Genomic DNA, 19,201 nt, shown 5'->3' on the forward strand with positions numbered 1-19,201 from the left:
ATGAGCATCCCCAGCCAAGTAAGATATTCCTGCTCATTTCCTATTGGGTTCTGCCAAAACATACAAATATAAGGTTTGTTTGCTCAGTCAATACAGCAAATTAACCTCAAATTCACCTGTAGTTTATTTGGATGACTATCGCTTACAAACGGGAGTTCAGTAAGTAATGTATGCACACCAAAAAAAAAAAAAAAAAACTGTGGCACCTACTAAATGTCAAAATATGGCATTTGCCTCTTTCTGCTGTGCTTCATGGTGGAAGGGGCTTTGTATGGGTAGAAACTAAGAGTCTCTCAGTCTCATTCATATGGGCAACTGATCAAGTTCAGAGCATCTCTCTGGAGGTATTCCACTCTTAACAGGGCTCAACACTTTTGTAATTCTGAAACTGTTCGAAAAGCATGGCCCATTTTGTTTTGTTTTCTGGGACAAGCTATCACCATGCAGCCTAGGTTAGAGAATCACTTATTTCCACGATTCACATTCATTATTCTATTGTACCCTGTGCAATAATATCTCATCAAATCTTGCTTTAAAATAAAAGGATACACTGAATCCACCTAAGAAGTTGTACAAGGCCTTCAAAAGTATGTTGAAATATCTTTCTCTATTATTTTTGGATTATAGGAAATGTTTTTTAAACAAAATAAACTTAGTTTATTACTGTTTTCATGAATGTTTTCTCCATTTATTTTTCTCACATTTAAAAAATGGTTTAAAACCATATTCATTTCTTGATGTGATAACTTTTCTTCTTTTGTGAAATTGCTAGCAATATATTACTATATATTACTAGTATTTCTATAGTATATAACTTATTATAGTAATTTGACATGCATGGATGTTTTATCTGCATGTATGTCACTGTGTCAAATGTATGTCTGGTGCCTATAGAGGCCATAAGAAAAAACTGCGGGCCTAGAGTTTATAAAGAATGTAAACTGGCATGTGAGTAATGTGAGCACTAGGAAGTGAATGTAGGGCCCTGGAAAAGTAGTCAGGGCTCTTATCTGGGTACCATTCCTACTGCCTGCAAGGACATTTCAATACCAAATTAATCAATAAAATTACCAACATTAACATTTAAGAAACACTTATTTCAACTATGTTTAGCTTCAGGAGACATGAAATAAATAAACATGAAGCATGGAGTTCTGAGCTAATAGATGCAAGAAGGTCAATGAGAGAATGTCTTCAAATCCTGCAGGGAAAGAAAGTTCCTAAAGAAAAGACTAATTTATTGGTGTTTCAGCTAAGATTCAGCTCTACTTTGCTCTTTAAAGGACAGGGATGGTCTCAGCTTTAGTACTATGTACTAAAGGGACAGCAGCCGCACATTTCCCTTTCTTTCATCAATACCAAAGAGAAAGCCTTATCCTATTCTAGCTTCCTATTCTGAGAAGGAATGTGAAAGATTGTGATAGACAGCAATTTTCTATTGTAAATAGAAAATTTTCTATAATCTCTTCCTTTAAACACAGAATCACTTTTTCTTTTCTTTATTTCATTTTTTGTTGCTGTTGTTTCTTTTGTTGTTTTGTTGTTTTCAAGACAAGGTTTCTTTGTAGCTTTAGAGCCTGTCCTGGAATTAGATCTAGTAGAGCAGGCTAACTTGAACTCACAGAGATCTGCTTGCATCTGTTTGCTGAGTGCTGGGATTAAAGGTATGCACTACCACCACCCAGTCAAACCCATAATCATTTTTATTGTGTATGTGCTCCCAGCTTTAGAAAATTATGTGATTGTATTGTGTTCCCAGGTTTAGAGACTGTGATATTGACTTATATAAATGCATTGAAAGATAGAAAGGGATGGTATTTTAAATTATCAAATCTGTTTTGTAAATTAAATTTCATAGAGTTGAGGATTTTTGGCATCTACTCAGTTGAAAAGGATAAGTATCATTATGTTAATTATATCAACACAATAATTAGGCCTGAATTTGTGCTTATTCTTAATCTTCAATACTTAAACAGTTAAGTTTATGTACAAACTTAGATGACAGGGGCATAAGAATGGGCAGTCTACAAGGTCAAATGCTAAAATCATTTTTTTCTATATGCCTTTATACATCTTGAGATCTCAACTCTATACAAAAAAATCACAGGCAACAGGCTCCTGAAAGCAGGTGAAAGAGTCTTACCTGGGGAATAACACCTTGTTTTCCTATACAGTATCAGATGGACATCCATGAAAACATGCATACAAGTAAGATAATACAGACTGAGTAGGCTGTAATAAGGGCTGGATATGTATACACTTATTCATATATACATATGACAATAATTAATGAAAAGTGAGTCATGAATTTTAAACAGAACAAGGAGAAGTATATGGGAAGAATTTCAGGGAGGAAAGGCTAAGGGGAATGATGTTATAATATAATATCAGAAACTTAAGTAATTTTAATATTGTTTATAGAGTGCACAAAGGTTTGGGGGAAAATGAGGTTATCAGAGATGCAGTCTGTCAATGAGAAACAGAAATTAAGAGTGACCATCAATCCTTTCTCTCCCTTCTCCTTGTAGATAATATTTTATAAGTACTGGATACTATGAACCACTCTTCAATGACTGACTTCATCCTTGAAGGACTAACAAAATGCCCAGAGCTTCAGGTCCCACTGTTCATTCTGTTTCTTGTGATATATGTGATCACAGTGGTGGGAAACTTGGGCATGATCCTTTTAATCACCATCAGTTCTCAACTTCACTCTCCAATGTATTATTTTCTCAGTCATTTATCCTTCATTGACCTCTGCTACTCCTCTGTCATTACACCTAAGATGTTAGTGAACTTTGTATCTGAGAAGAACATCATCTCTTTTTGGGGGTGCATGACTCAGTTTTACTTCTTCCTCCTTTTTGCTATTGCAGAAGGCTACCTCCTAACAGCAATGGCCTATGATCGCTATGTTGCCATCTGTAGCCCACTGCTTTACAACATAGTCATGTCCCAAAGGGTCTGTTTCATAATGATGGCTGTGGTATACTCACTGGGTTTCTTTGGGGCTACTCTTCATACTACACGCATGACAATGTTGTCCTTCTGTGGGTCTCATAGTATCAGCCATTACTTTTGTGACATTCTGCCCTTGTTGTCTCTATCTTGCTCCAGCACCCATATCAATGAGATACTGCTATTTATAATTGGTGGAATTAATACCCTAGTGCCTACACTGGCTGTCATCATTTCTTATGCTTTCATCCTAACTAATATTCTTCGTATTCGCTCCACTGAAGGACGTTCCAAAGCCTTTGGCACTTGTAGCTCCCACATTTTGGCTGTGGGAATCTTCTTTGGGTCTATAACATTCATGTATTTCAAGCCACCATCCAGCAATAATATAGAAGAGGATAAAGTGTCCTCTGTGTTCTACACCACAGTTATCCCAATGCTGAATCCACTAATATACAGCCTGAGGAACAAGGATGTAAAGAATGCACTGAAAAAGTTGGTTGGGGGAAGGCAGTCATCATAAAATTGAGAGGAAGAAAAAAATAAAAATAAGTCCTCATTGTTTCTTTGTATATTTTCTTTGCTCCAGGGAACATAGTCATCATTACTTGAGAAATGTTTTTTTTTTTAAGTTTGACAATGTTTAAGGTATTTTTGTAGATTAACAAACAAGATAATTTACTGATGGATAGGGTAATCTTTATAAATGTAGGCAGGGAATATAAATTGATGAAAGAGGAGTGGTTACATACTGAAATATTTTGATTATAGTAAAAGTGCTGTTTTCATTGGCTGAACAGTAATGGTCGCATAGGCATGTTTAAAGAAAGGTCTTCATGAATGTTGGAAAAATGAACTAATTCATACCCGTATTTGTTTCTTTTAATCACAAGGTTGAAACTGCAGTGATGGAAGTACATAATAAGGTATTCCAGGAGTTGCAAGAAGCTCAGAATTATTTCTCTATTTCTTTACTTGGAATGTCTGAGGGGATTGAGTAAATTCCAATCATCGTTTGGGCCAGTTAAAATTAATTTTAGACATGTCTCTATACTTGTAACTCAGCAGTTACTGAAAATTTAACCCCCTATATATAAGGAAAGCATTATAACAACTGTAATAATTAATACAGAATTCAAGAAATGCTTTGTTAGTTTGTCATTGCTTCCTTATGAAGAGAAGTTTCTCTCACATTGCATAAGATAATACAAGCTGTATTAGACTAAAAGAGTTGTTGTGGTGGAAGCAATATCACCGAATGCACTAGATGATAGCTTAGAAATGGGAACTATGAGAAAATTCTTCGTGTCCTTAAAATGAAACTACACTCTACATCTATACCTCTGACATTAAGTAAAGCTGAAATTATTTTCTGCATATTATGTCCCATCTGTTGTTTTTCAGTCTTCAAATGTTGGTTCACTCATGTATATTGCAGTTATCCAACCTCATCAAATTATTATTAAAATGGAATCTTAGAACTATAGTGTGGTTAAATTCAAACAGTTTTCTTCTGAATAAAAAGATACTTAGGATTGAAGATTTCAGGTACCTAAGGAAAAAAAATCTATAAAATATCTATTTATACTTAATTAAACGCCATATTGGAAAGTCTTCTTTGAAGTGGAAGAGGAGGCAGAAAAAGTAGAGGAGCCAGAGGAGATACAGAACTCTTAGATAAGGAGGCCTTCTAAATCTGCACAATTATCTCATATATGATCTCATAGAGACGGGCAACATGCACAGGGCACTCTGAGGTTTTCAACAGATGGTATCATAGTGCTGAAAAAAGTGGACACATGCCCTATACCTAACCCAGAAGCTAACTTCAATTGATAACCACTTACAAATGAAAATTTGGTTTAAGAAAGGGAGCCTCACTGGGGAAAGAAACCACTCCCTTCCCATAGCCAACAAAAAATGAACTCAGTTGCATCTTTGGGCATTCCTTGTCTCGTAATGTTAAGACAGGGTTTTTTAAAACTTAGTCTTAAATTTATAACATACAAGTATGCAGGTCTTTGGCATATATGTTGCTTTCCAGTTTAATCTTTTTATGGGATTCTTTGTTATGCAAATGAATAGGTCTCTGCATCTATTTCTGCTTTTGTTGTTGTTGTTGTTGTTATTTTTCTTGGGTCCTTTTCCTTTTGTTGTTTAATTTGTCTTGTTCAATGTTTTTCTATCTTATGTTATTATTATCTGTTAAAGCCTGTGTGTCTTCTCCAGAGACAGAAAGTTGGTTAATTCAGAAGGGAGGGTATATGGGAGGAACTATTAGGAGTCGAGGGAAGAGAAACCCTAATGCAAATATAATATATGGGAAAATATGTTTTTAGTAAATGAAATTGACAAATAGAACAATAATAACAAATAGAACAAATAGAAACAAATAGAACAAATAGAAAATAATAACAAATAGAACAATAAGTCAGGCTTATGTGTAGTCCAAGTACTTGGATGCTTTGGGAAAAAAAAATTAAAGCATAGTGCTGAGCTACACAGTAAGATTTTACCTCAACAACAACCACAAGCTACAAAAACTTGAGAGAATGAGATAAGAAGAATTCTGTGTATAATGGTGGAATGACAAATCTCTAAATATGTTGTTGAAGGAAAATCTTCAAAAACTTTTGAAATTTGATCTTGAGATTGGGAAAGAGTCTGCACATTTCTCCCCCAGTCATATGGTGATGATTCCTTGAGTACCTCAGACCTTGTTTACTTCCCCTTCATAAACAAAGCTCCTCTCTCAAGGCCACTCAAATAAATGTAATTGTTTTGTTTGAGTTACTGAATGCCAAACCAAAAAACAATTATTTTCTATATAAGAAAATAAAATATACTCTTAGTCAAAAACTAGCAATTGACATCTGACTTAATTTTGATTCTCCATAGATAACTTGTGAATAAATAATAATACTTTTTTTTCCGAGCCATCATTACTCTTGGGACAGATGTTAACATGAGAGCCTGATGTCATTCTTACTGGTTTTTCTTAAATGCTGGAGACTCTAGGGAATTGTTGCAAGTATGAGCGTTTTCTATTCCTAATAAGAACAAAATCCCAGAAGTATCACCTAAAACCTTCATATCACACAACACTCATGAGTATGGAGCCTGGAAACCAGAAGTGATCTGTTACAGGACACTGATAGTTTGTTCTTTTAGATAAACACTGATAATTCACTCTAGCTAAAAATTTTAATTTACTCTTTGACTCTAATGTGTGTAAAAAAGCAGGAAGAATTTTTTAAAAAATCATAATAATTATCTGTTCCATGAAAAAGAAACCAAGCAATTTCTAAGAAATTCACTTTCTGTGCAGGACCTAGGTAAGTGCTCAGTCTCATTTATGGCAATAGTCTGATAGAGGAAGAATTCACATAACTTCTTCACTCACATGTAATACCTCAGCTTTACTGGAAGTATTTGTTTCAGTGTTCTTTCCAGCAGATAATGTCTTCCTTCTCTTTTCCTGTTATGCTTTCTTGCTTTTTTTTATATAATCATCTGAAGTAATAATTCTGGGTCCAAATTTAGTCAGTTGTGGTACAGAAATCCTCACTGGAGTTTCCATGACTCTGAAGCTTTTAGTTTCCGTAGCACTTCTGTAGGATGTATGTACTAGTGCCTCTGTACCATGCCCATTAGCCCACATGTATCTCCCAGAGAAAGCAAGCAAGGATAAAGTCAACCCTAAACATGTAACTCCTTACTAAACAGAAATTCCTGCTTCCTTGTTAATGTTGATAAAGGAATCTCAGATCACGAGCAGAGAGATCATGAATCCATAAATGCCAAACAGTCCTACTTTGTTTCCTCTGGGTTTCAGAAGCTGTAGCAAGAGTACACCCTGTGACATAAAGATTGCTCAATGTGACAGTTTCTCTCAGGCCGCCAGAATATTGCTTGGTACTACTGATCTTACTCCCAACACTCCAAACTTCCAAAATTAGGAAACTTGAAAAATCCAAATAACCTAAAAGTTAATATATTTTTTATCATTGTCATTAGGTGGAAAGTTTATTATGAAGAAAAAATACTCAAATCTATAGTCCCCATTTCATGCTAATATATTTTCACCTCTCCACTTCGTCTGAACATATCCAAAATTTTTTATGTATAGGAAATATTGATTACATTTTTTAATGTTGAATATTTAAGTTGCTGGCAATGGTCTTAGAAATTCTTAGAAATTTGTGTTGCAGTCTCACTTTCCACTGAAACTCATTCAATGACCACTCCAAAGATGGAAAATGATCAGCAATGAAGTTAAGCCTCTGTTGATGCTGAATCTTTCTATAATTTCAGCTTTTTGACCTATTTTGTTCTTTTGTTTTCCAAAGGATATGGGAAATATGGAGGTTATGAAATTGAACTACTTTATTTTCAGATGGGCTATCTGGTGGTTTCAGTATACACATATACACTCTAACTGTCAAAGTAATAAAGAAACAGGCATCTGAAATCTTGAGTACCTTTCTGTTTGGTTTGTTCTTTGCCTTCTCAGATCATCTTGAGACTACAGTGTAAAACATGTACCTCAAGGGGTTCTTTCCTTTGAGAGGTGTTTCTGAAGAATAATCTTTCATCATTCCCAAATATTTAATATCCCTTTTGACAAGCTCTGTTAAAGCCAAGAATACTTATTTTCCCTTTTCTGTTTTTTTTCCAAACCAACTTTTCTCTAAATTAGAAAAAAATTCTGGGATTAAGTATTTTTTGGATAATCCTTCAATTTTGTTTTTCTTTTTGTTGTTGTTGTTTTGTTTAAAAATTCAATGTCATAATTCAGGTAAAACACATGGAGTCAACATGTAATGTGTGAGGAAGGAAGAGGTATGAAAGAGGGAAAGGAAGAAGAAGTGAAGACTGGAGGAGTTTAATCGTCTGCCTTTTCTAACTGTACTCCAAAATCACAAACTGTCATCTTATATGGTTCCACCTGAAAAAGATTTCACACTGAACAATGGTGGAGGGATTGGATTTGATATCTCTTGAGGGAAGAAATGTAGCATATGATTTTAATTGTTCACATCCTGGGTCAAAAGCACTGTGGGAATCAATTACTAGAATGATCACACTTATAACAACCAGTTCTTCCTAGCATGTTCTGCAGCAAATGTTCCTTTCTTATAATGATGATCTATTGGTTTTATAGGTTATAGGTGATGCCTTTTTACTTATGAGTGGGGTACTAAGCAGGTGACAATTTTGAGAACTGCTAACAAGAGGAAACTTTCTTTGATAACCTTGGGGTTAGCAACTAAATCTCAGGAGGCCATGCTTCCCCCGAGTGCAGTGTGGGAAAAGCTGTGCCTTCAGCCTTTGCTAACATCTTAGGGATCCCGGAGGAGTTGCTTGAGTATCTTGGTGAGAGTCATTTTACTTCTAGGAGAGACTCAATTCTTTTTATACATGTGCGTATCTACATTCTGTCCAGGTGGATATAAAATCTATTTCCAGTTCAGTGGGACTGGGGTATCATCATTTCTTTTTTGCATAGGTATTTTTGAAGACATCTGTGTGTAAAGGAGTCAGAGAAACAGTGTTAGACTATTCCACAATTTTGTCTACTTTTTATTCTTGCTTGATTTATTTTATTGAAATTTTGTGTGGTTGAATCACTTAGCTTGATTTTTGTTGTTTGTTTATTATTCAGAAAGATTTCATACTAAAATCCAAGCTTATGCTATACCCTATTCAATCAAAACTGGTCTTTTTAAAAATTTTATTTATTTATTTATTTATTTATTTATTTATTAAAAATTTCCACCTACTCCCTTTTCTCTCACCCTCCCTCACCTTCCCCTCTCTCTCTAGTCCTAAGAGCAGTCAGAGTTCCTTGCCCCGTGGGAAGTCTAGAATCCTCCCCACTACATCCAGGTATATAAAGGTGAGCATCTAAACAAACCAGGCTCCCACAAAGTCAGTCCATGCAGTAGAATCAAAATCCAGTGCCATTGTCCTTGGCTTCTCAGTCAGCGCTCATTGACAGCCACACTCAGAGGGTCCAGTTTGATCAAATGCTCCATCACTCCCAGTCCAGCTGGCCTTGGTGAGCTCCCATTAGATCAGGCCCACTATCTCAGTGGGTGGACCCACCCCTCGTGGTCCTGACTTCCTTGCTCATGTTCTCCCTCCTTCTTCTTCTCATTTGGACTTTGGGAGCTCAGTCCAGTGCTCCAATGTGGGTCTCAAAACTGGTCTTCAAAGAAACAGAAGTTCTCTGTCTCAGCAAACACAGTGCATTTCTCCTCTTCACCAATCAGCAAATACTTTCTTCTCAAAACAGAACAAATTACTTTATTTTGCTGATAAACCCAGGAGGAAAATGTTTCTGAATCAGAAAGGAAGCATTTCATTTGTAATCTCAAATCACAACCAACTTAGAGAGTTAAAGGAGATATATTAAACATTCATTGAACATAGAAAATAACATGGCAATTTCCTATTTCTATTTCAAGCTTTGGTTTCATTGAAAGAGGAGTGATGATATTTCATAATGTAATTTTCAGTTGTATATGAGATCAGGCATGTTTATGGCATTATAATGGAAACTAATGTTTTCAATTCCATAGAAATCTTCAAAATGAACATTGGAAATAATTCTGCAACAACTGAGTTTGTCCTGATGGGATTAACACAACAGCCAGAGCTCCTGCTGCCCCTCTTCCTCCTGTTCCTGGGAATCTTTGTGATGACTGTAGTGGGAAACCTGGGCATGATCCTGCTCATCACAGTCAGTCCACTGCTGCACACTCCCATGTATTATTTTCTCAGCAGTTTATCCTTTGTTGACCTCTGCTATTCCACTGTCATTACACCCAGAATGCTGGTGAACTTTCTTGGGAAGAAAAATCTGATCTTCTATTCTGAGTGCATGGCCCAGCTCTTTTTCTTTGTGATCTTTGTGGTGGCTGAGTGTTACCTCCTGACTTTCATGGCATATGATCGCTATGTGGCCATCTGCAGACCATTACTGTATAATGTGATCATGTCCTCTAGACTCTGTTCGCTGTTAGTTCTGGTTTCCTTCATCCTAGGCCTTTTGTCTGCCATTGCACACACAAGCGCTATGATGAAGCTGAACTTTTGTAAATCCCACATCATAAGCCATTACTTCTGTGATGTTCTCCCCCTCCTCAACCTGTCTTGCTCCAGCACACATCTCAATGAGCTTCTCCTATTTATTATTGCAGGACTCAACACCTTGGTACCTACCATGGCTGTTATTGTCTCTTATATCTTCATCTTTTGCAACATCCTTCGCATCAGCTCAACAGAGGGACGGTCCAAAGCCTTTGGAACCTGCAGCTCTCATCTCATGGCTGTGGGGATCTTCTTTGGATCCATCACCTTCATGTATTTCAAACCTCCTTCTAGTAATACTTTGGAGGAAGAGAAGGTGTCCTCTGTATTTTATACCACAGTGATCCCCTTTTTGAATCCATTAATATATAGTTTGAGGAACAAAGATGTGAAGAAAGCTTTGGGCAGATTCTTGGTGGGGAGATAGGTCTTAGTGTTGGCAGATGAAAGATGGGAGAAATGAATTGTTTTACCAAAAATATGTTCTTTTTGTTCATCTTTACTTCTCCCTTGTAATATACCCTTATCAATGTTTGTGGTTCTGGGCAACCTCTATATTAGGCAAACGCTATATCAACTTCCTACATCCAGAGTCTGTAATATTTTAATTGTTTTCCCATGTATTATTGATTCAATTTTACAATATGATGGAAAATTATTTTGCAAAGCATTTGTTAGTGCATTGACTGGAAAACTGATCTTTTTGTCATTTATAATGCAACGACAATTCAGGTTTTTCTTTAACAGCAGTCTTTTCCTCCTCTCTTCAATCATTACTTATTAAAACTTTTCTGTGTCTACCATTAGGCAGTAAGGGTGTGGTTCCATGAACTCTTCCACACTCCATGAAAACTGTTAGTTTATTTCTCTTGTATAAACTCAGTAGGTGTGCACTTTCTTTTAGTTCATGAGCACAATGGTTGTATTTTAGAAAATGTACTATGTACTTTTACTGAGATTCTCTGTCTTCAACTTTTTACATTCTTTCTGTTCCTCGTCTGCAATGTGTCTTCAGCTTTAGACCATATAGTAATACAAAGCATTGTTTATGGTGTCAGTTCTTATCTATCACATCTTCTCAGATTCCCAAGCAGTCATGAGTCATCAACTTTTATTGTAAATGAAAATTTCTCTTTCAATGTTGAAAGGAGTTTTTGCCTAAGGGTATAAAAATACATATTTAGGAAGCAGTTTAGAATTATGTCTCTTTGAATAATCAATCATTTGTCACAACTTCTCTCACAGAACTGGTCTGCAGACTACTGATGGAATCTGTGAGTGTGTGAGCAGCTATCGAGTTGAGTTACTACTGTGTCTACCAAAATCCAGTTCTAAATCCAAGGACAAAGATTCTCCTGGTCATAACCAATGGATAATAATAAATGTGAAATCACAAATGTGAAAGAGATATTAATATTGGAAAGGAGAGTAGATATGAGATGAGACTAACAAAATGCATGATACAAATGTAAAAAACTGTCAAATATAATTGATTTTTCTTTTTTAAAAGAAAACCTGTAGCATGAGAAGTACTGGGTTGCTCACTATTAGAAAGATAAACTGTGTCCTAGGTCCAACCATTAATCCTTGAAAGAACAAAACAAATGTATAGGAAAATCAAGAGACACATAGATAAAAAAAAGTTGCCATATAGGTTGGCAGTTTCAGTCTGCAGGATCTTCTCAATATATTTTAATATTTGTTTTCTATTCAGAATATGTGAGATCCCTTGATTTCCATTTGGAAAGTATCATAAGTTAATAGGTCATTATATCAAGTGAGGTAAAGGAAGTATGTCTCCGTCCCATCATGATTCATTATTTAGTATAAATTGTTATTCAATTATCTGTGATGTAGAAAGAAGGCGAATGATTACCTGTAATTGCAGATAATAAAATAACCTAACCCCAAATCATTAGAGTATCTGTGATAATACTAACCGAAGACTTTAGTAAGGCATTGAGTGTTAAGTTAACACTCAAGAATCAGTATGAAACATATGTGGCTATAAGACATAAACCTCATGGAAATGCAATGATGAGACGCTAATATATGTGTGTGCACTGAGCAAAATGAGTGAAAAAGCTTTTCTGAAGAAAATTGTAAAATGTTTTAAAAAAAACAAATTTAGACCTGGACACCTGAAAATTTAATACATGAATAGAATGGCCTAATATTTAAAGGTATTAATATCTGCAAGTAATTTACAATTTTGACAGCACACTAACAAAATCCCCATAACTTTTATGGTTGTCATCATATTACTTACTTCAGTGAAACCTCCTCATGCCCAGAATTCTTCAGGGGACGTTGAGGTACATGAAGCTGCACACATGTAAGAAGGACAAAAATTACTTTTGACACATTTATAAATATTGAAAATATTGCTGCCGACAAAATAAGAAATAGTTATTTATGTTTTATGAATCCTATTTTTACCTTTGTCTGCCTGTAGACAATAGCTGAATTTTACATTGTAACAGTGGTTGGCATTTTTAACATTTCATATAAATAGAAATTTTAAAAAATAGTCTTAGCTTTTTTCTATTCAAAGTAATCATTTAAATTTTATCTATAAATCCATTTCATTGTTGAGAAAACTATTATATAGACTTATCAAAATTGATTCACTTAATTAATGATAATTACTCAGGGTTTTTTAGTCTGTAATATATAAATAGTTTCATACTTTTAGGATCATATACATTATTTTTTTAAAATTTTACTTAATTTTTTAAAAAGAAAACAAAACTATTATCTTCATTATACATACCAATCCTCGTTCCCACTCCCTTCTCTCCTTCCATTCCCTCTAATTAACCCCCACCCCACTCCCCATCCACTCCTCAGAAAGGGCAAGGCACATTGCTTTGAAAAAGGTCCAAGGCATTCCCTAGGCTGAACAAGCTATACATCCAAAGAGAATAGGTTCCCAAAAAGCCAGCAGAAACAGTAGGGAAAAATTTTGGCGCCACTGCCAGTGATCCCTCAGTCTGCCCCAGCCATGCAACTGTTAATCACATAATCACATTCAGAGGGACAACGTTGATCCTATGCTTGTTCCTTCCAAGTCCAGCTGGTGTTGGTGAGCACCCATTAGCTCAGGTAGACTGTTTCAATGGGTGTACCCATAATGTTCTTGACCTCTTTGCTCATATTCTCATTCCTCCCAGCTCTCCAGCTGGACTTTGGGAGGTAAGTCCAGTACTCTGATGTTGGTCTCTGCCTCTCTTTCCATTATTTGCTGGATTTAGGTTCTAGGGTGATATTTAAGATATTCATCAGTCTGACTACAAGGCAAGGCCAGTTTGGCCACCCTCTCATCTATTGCTTAGGGTCTTAGGTAGAATTATCCTTGTGGATTTCTGGGAGATTCTCTAGAGCCAGATTTCTTGTTAACACTATAATGGATCCCTCAATCAAAATATCTCTTTCCTTACTCTCATCTCTGTCCTGTCTCCATCTCGACTATCCCATTCCCTCAAGTTCTCCCGCCAACCTCCCCTGGGCTCAGCGATTAAAAGCTAGGCTCACAACCAAGATATGTGTGTGTGTGTGTGTGTTTGTGTGTGTGTGTGTGTGTGTGTGTTTCTGAATGAGATAATTTTTAAACTCTGATCAGTTATGAGTAAGAGCTACAATTGGTCTATTTTAAAGCCAAAACTTAATCTCATGGGTTTATTTTAATTGTATAGGTTCTGATATATGCATAGTTTATGTTTTTGAACTGTCTTTCCCCAGTGATAAAAGTTACAAAATGTGTTTTCATGTGCTGTTGTTCATATATTTCATTCTATCAGTTCTGTTCTTATAGATAAGTCCAGCTGTGAGAGGGTTTACTCACAGGACTCCACACATCTCTGCTGAACTATTAGCTATGGATAGGACTTATTGTGCTTAATTTCAATTGAGAGTTATTCTCCTGAATTGGGAGTAAATATATTATTCATTACAACAGTGATTCTTATGTTATAAATGATATGCTATTATTCAGTTGAGGCATTTTTTCAGAAGAATTCTTATTTTTACAAATTTTTGGAATATATAGATGCTTGAGAAAAGCTGTCAATGTGGGAGTTTTAAAGGTCTGATTATTGCAAAGTTTTCATCTAAATTTATAAGGAAAATAACTCAGCAAAAATTTTAAAAAAATATTTTAGTGGAAATTATTTCTGTGCCCAAATTATTGAAGGAAAAATAATGCTCAAAACTTGAGACAGGAAAAGAAAAATTAATCCCTTCTTCTAACTAATATATATTCACTATATTCATTATGGTTTTTGTAACTGTTGTGAAATCAAGCCATATATTTGGGGCCTATGTGAAGGGACTGGGACAAGATGGTCCCTACAGAGGGCTGTGTCATCTCAAGGAATGTCACTCACAGAGCAAGAGTACTGATTCCCTAATATTTGCTAACTAGCACTTTACTTCTCTCCTTCACTATCCTACTTGGTAATCAAACACTCCATATATGTTTATATGTTTAATAAACAGAAACTGTGGTTCTATCATATTACTTTTGATAAATGTTTTTTGGAATTATTTTACTTTTTGATATAGATGTTTCATACTGAAATAATTTCTTCTGTCCCTTTTCTCTCTCCAAACCTTCCTAAGTACACATCTTTGCTCTCTTTCTAATACACAGGCTCTATTTTTCATTAATTACATAGAGCTAGTGAAGTCATGGATCGTGGAGGAGAACTAGCAATTGCCATTTTACTACACCACCAAATTATTTAACTAAATTATAAATAGCTTTCCTTATACACATGGGAAAAATGTTCTTTACTAGAGTAAAACTAGGAGCCATTTTAGGGTTGGCAAGAGACTTGACTCTAGAGGGGTTCCCAGGTGTCCAAGAAGATGTCTCCAGCTTGTTCGTTGAACAGCAGAAGAAAGGGTGCCTGAACTGGCCTTGTCCTATAGCCACACTGATGAATATCTTGCATATTACCATAGAACCGTCATCTGGTGATGGATGGAGATAGAGACAGAGACCTACATTGGAGGTCTGAGCTCCCAAGGTCCTAATGAGGAGCCTAAGGAGGGAGAACATGAGCAAAGAAGTCAGGACTCCGAGGGGTGCATTCACCCACTGAGACGGTGGGACAGATCTAATGGGAGATCACTAAGGCCAGTTGGAATGGGACTGATGGAGCATGTCATTGAGCTGGACTCTCTGAATGTGTCTGACGGTGGAGGCAGACTGAGAAGCCAAGGACAATGGCGCTGGGCTTTGATCTACTGCATGGACGGGCTTTGTGGGAGCCTTGTCTGTTTGGATGCTCACCTTCCTGGACCTGAGGGGAGCGGCAAGGACCTTGGATTTCCCATAGGATAGGGAACCCTGACTTCCCTTTGGCCTGGAGAAGGAGGAGGAAGAAGAGTGGGAGGAGGGGAGGAGATGGAAATGTTTAATAAAAAAATAAATAAACTAGATAAAAACTATAAACATAATTCTTAAAATAACGGAATAGAGTGATGGCTCAAAATGCTGAATTTCCTTCAGGCATCTAACAAATTCCTGCAACTCCAGCTCTAAAACATCTACTATTATCTTCTCTACTCCAAAAGAATCTGCACATACACAGGGTGCATGTACTTACACAGATATAGACATTCATACACATACAGGCACACACACAAACACACACTAATGAATATAGATACTCTACCAGTCTGTCATTGCCACAAACAGGAGAAAAGTTCCAGTAGGACATACAGACCACAGAACATGAGTAAACAAAATATTTTAAATGACAAATCAACTGCAGCTTGGACATTTCAAGGATTTTGGGGAGCATGAGGATGATAAAACATAATTCTAATATTCTAGAAATGAAAAACAAAAGATTCTGTCCTGCACTAGCATAGTCTCCCTGTTCAGTTTGCCCACATTCTCTTTCAACACTCCTGGTATAAGACTAATACAAAAGCTTCTTAGGTGGCTGAGCATATCAACACACTGGCATGGTGGCATTTCATGTGTATTTTAATAAATAAAGGTTGCCTGAAGATCAGAAAAGTAAAACAGCCACAATGGTGCCCTTATAGACCAGGTAGAAATGACACACACCTTTATCCCCAGTAGCAACACTAACTTGCCATAGAAACCAGGCAGTAGTGTACATGCCCTTAATCCCAGAACTAGAGAGAATTATAAAACAGGAGGAGACAGACTTCAGTCTCAGTCTGATTTTGAGGATTCCTGGAGGCAAGGTTACCATTTTCAGATTGAGGTTAAGGTCAAAGCAGTCAGCTACTGGCTGCTTTGCATTTCTGGTTTTTCGGTTGAACACCAATATTTGTCTCTAAGTTTTTCTTAATCATGCTTCACGTTGTTTAATCCATAATAGCATGACTAGGTCCCTTCCAGGATTAGTTTTCAGCTACTTGACTTAATTATGTCTCAGAAACATGCAATTAAACTTCTTCTATTTATATGAAGAATGCCAAGTCTTTAAAGCAGCGGTGATAACTGTGTTATTGCTTGCACATAAATGAATAGCTTTTGAAGATGTTATAGTATTATTAATATATAAGTATCTAAGTCTTTCTCTATTACTTTGTAGACAGAATTGGAACTTGCTATAGCACTTTTTTCAGAGAACATTTTACTTCCTTATTCTTCAGGTTATAGATCAAAGGATTCATCATGGTTTCGACCAGCTTATTCAAGACTTGAACAGCTGCATTAAGTCAGAGACTGGGAGTAGGCTGGAGGTTTATGAGAACCACTGGCATAAAGGTGAGCAGGATAGCAGTAAGATGAACAATGCAAGTGCAGAAAGCTCTATGCTGTTCCTTGGCATATCAGAATTACAGAATGGATTGAAGGATGAAGCTGTAGAGTATGATAATGAGGAGGAAACATCTAAACAGCTTCAGGACCATATTGATGAGCCCTCCCTTCTCCAGTGCTGAATTTTCTGCACCAGTCAGCTTTAGCATAGTAGGTTTATCACAGAAGAAATTCTCCATGCCATTGGGACCACAGTGGGCACCTGGAATGTAAGAGTGGTAAGAAAGATAGTCTAAATACAGACAAAAATAATTGTATTGCCAAGAAGACACACACACTGTGGTTCACAATTATTGAGTACTTTAGAGAGTGGCATATGACCATAAAGTGGTCAAAGGCAATTATAGTGTACATTAAACATTCAGTACAACCAAAGAAATTGTAGAAGAAGAGCAGGCACACACAGCCTGAATAGAAGACTGCTTTGCTATTTCCTGAGAGGGGAAACAGCATCTTGGGAGATTTCACGAAAAGGAAAACTATGTCACACAGTGGAGGAGACAATTGCAAGGATTATGAGTAAATTCCTCAGCAGGTTGAAGATGTAGAAAGACAAAAATAGGACAAAACATAGTTCCCAGACCCTCTCTGTTCTTGAGTTGCCCATCAGGATAACCTGATGATGTAGTGATTCCTCATAGCTTTGAGATTTTTCTAACTTCAAAGCAGATAACAGACTTCCAGACACACATAGCAAATATTGAAGCTAAACCATGGGGTTATCTCATATACATGTTGGTTTCATTAAAAAAAAATCTCTTATAGGAGCAGGTCTACAGTGATTTTAAAAAAAGAGTGCAATTGGTGAATGTGATATTATTTGGGAACTTACCTCCTTTTCCATGTGTGCTTTTTATTACTTAGTAAAGTATTTTTAAAAAATGAAGTGTTTTCTACCTAACGACTTAATTATAATTTTTCAGCAAATTGATTTCAGAGGACAACAGTCCAACTCAGTAAAAAGTAAAGTCCCCAATTATATTGAATGATCTTCCCTACCCAGAAGTTAACTGCTATTTATAAAACCTCAGGTAGAGCCCAATTATCACAGAAAAACTTTGGGTGACTGCCTGGGAAGGCACATATGTATGTGTGAGAGAGGGAATGTGTCTCTCTGTGTGTATTTAATAATTAATTAAAAAAGACCATGAATTAAAGAGAGAAATAGTGAAATATATAGTAGATATTGGTGTGAGGTGAGAGGAAATGAAATAAGAAAGTTTAATCTCAAAAAATAAAAACACAAAAATATTTAGAGAATAGTCACACATGGGAACTCACAGTGATTATTACAGTTTGTACAAGACTTGTGCAAACCCAATCCAGACCAAATCCTAGCCTGCAGAGGAGAGTTGAACACAAACTTCTACATATAGCTTTGGAACGTTGGCAATTGTTCACTGTTAAAAACGGAGAGGCATCTTTCTCTAAAAATTTAGCTCCTGGTAAGTCAACCATACCAATGGAAGACAACTCACTTCCATTGGTATGGAAGAATATATGTGCATCACCATCTTGAGCTTAAAATAAATAAATAAATAAATAAATAAATAAATAAATAGGTACATAGAAAGTATTGTTCTTTAAAAATATGATGGTGGGATGCCCCGAGCGGCCTGCGAGCCAGGCAGAGGCTGCCGCCAGAGCAGTGCAGGTTCCCTGGGCAAGCAGCAGAGTCAGGCGGCTGGATGCAGTGGACGGCAGAGTAAATGGACATAAGGCTATACATAATGCTAAACATTTATTACTTAAAGAAGAAGGAAACAGAGAGACATGGAAAAAAACATAGGGAGAGACAGAGACACGTGTGCACACGCCAAGAGACAAAAACAAAAGAGAGTAGAGAAGATGGCAACTAGGGAGATCAGAAGTGCCTGGGGAGTGGGCGTGGTTAGCCCTTAAAGGGACCGCAAAGGAATAACATTCCCGGATCCTTTTTATAATAAAATGTAGAAGGTTAGACATTACAGTTTGAAGGAATTGGGGCGGCGAATTCTCAAGACGACTTCCGGCTCATTTGTGGGCATCGTCTTTGGGGGGTGGGATCCAAGAGAAGGCTGGGTAGTATAGTTGGTGTCTCTGCTCCCGACAGGTGTCTGTGGCATGAAAATGTCTGGTGTCCCTTGTACCTGGTTAGGGTGTTTACAGAACAGAGGACAAAGTCAAATTAAGAAAAAATTTTTAAGACCAGGGAATTGAGGGATTATGTATCTGACCTGTTTACAGTGGGTTCTTTAATTCGGCTCCCTGGAACTCACAAGAACTCCTTGGGTTTATAAAAACAGAAATTTTAGATATATAATGAAAAGTATTTTTTATTTGGTGAAGCAACCTGGCAAA

The 19,201-nt window shown here is 36.5% G+C and overlaps 2 protein-coding genes and 1 pseudogene across 2 annotated transcripts; 2 read left to right on the forward strand and 1 right to left on the reverse strand.

Annotated features, from left to right (window-relative positions):
• Positions 1 to 2,548: 2,548 nt before the first annotated feature.
• On the forward strand, positions 2,549 to 3,481 carry LOC125389025 (olfactory receptor 8D2-like). Its single transcript, XM_048417428.3, has one exon. It carries the CDS (start codon positions 2,555 to 2,557, stop codon positions 3,479 to 3,481), a length of 927 nt encoding a protein of 308 aa, XP_048273385.3. The 5' UTR covers positions 2,549 to 2,554.
• Positions 3,482 to 9,553: 6,072 nt separating this feature from the next.
• Positions 9,554 to 10,480, forward strand: LOC125389086 (olfactory receptor 8D1-like). Its single transcript, XM_048417504.3, has one exon. It carries the CDS (start codon positions 9,554 to 9,556, stop codon positions 10,478 to 10,480), a length of 927 nt encoding a protein of 308 aa, XP_048273461.1.
• Positions 10,481 to 16,647: 6,167 nt separating this feature from the next.
• On the reverse strand, positions 16,648 to 17,468 carry LOC125388767 (olfactory receptor 10D1B-like; annotated as a pseudogene).
• Between the last annotated feature and the right edge of the window lie 1,733 nt (positions 17,469 to 19,201).

This window comes from Myodes glareolus, chromosome 4 (genome assembly GCF_982192425.1).
Source record: "Myodes glareolus chromosome 4, mMyoGla1.1, whole genome shotgun sequence".
NCBI lineage: Eukaryota > Metazoa > Chordata > Mammalia > Rodentia > Cricetidae > Myodes > Myodes glareolus.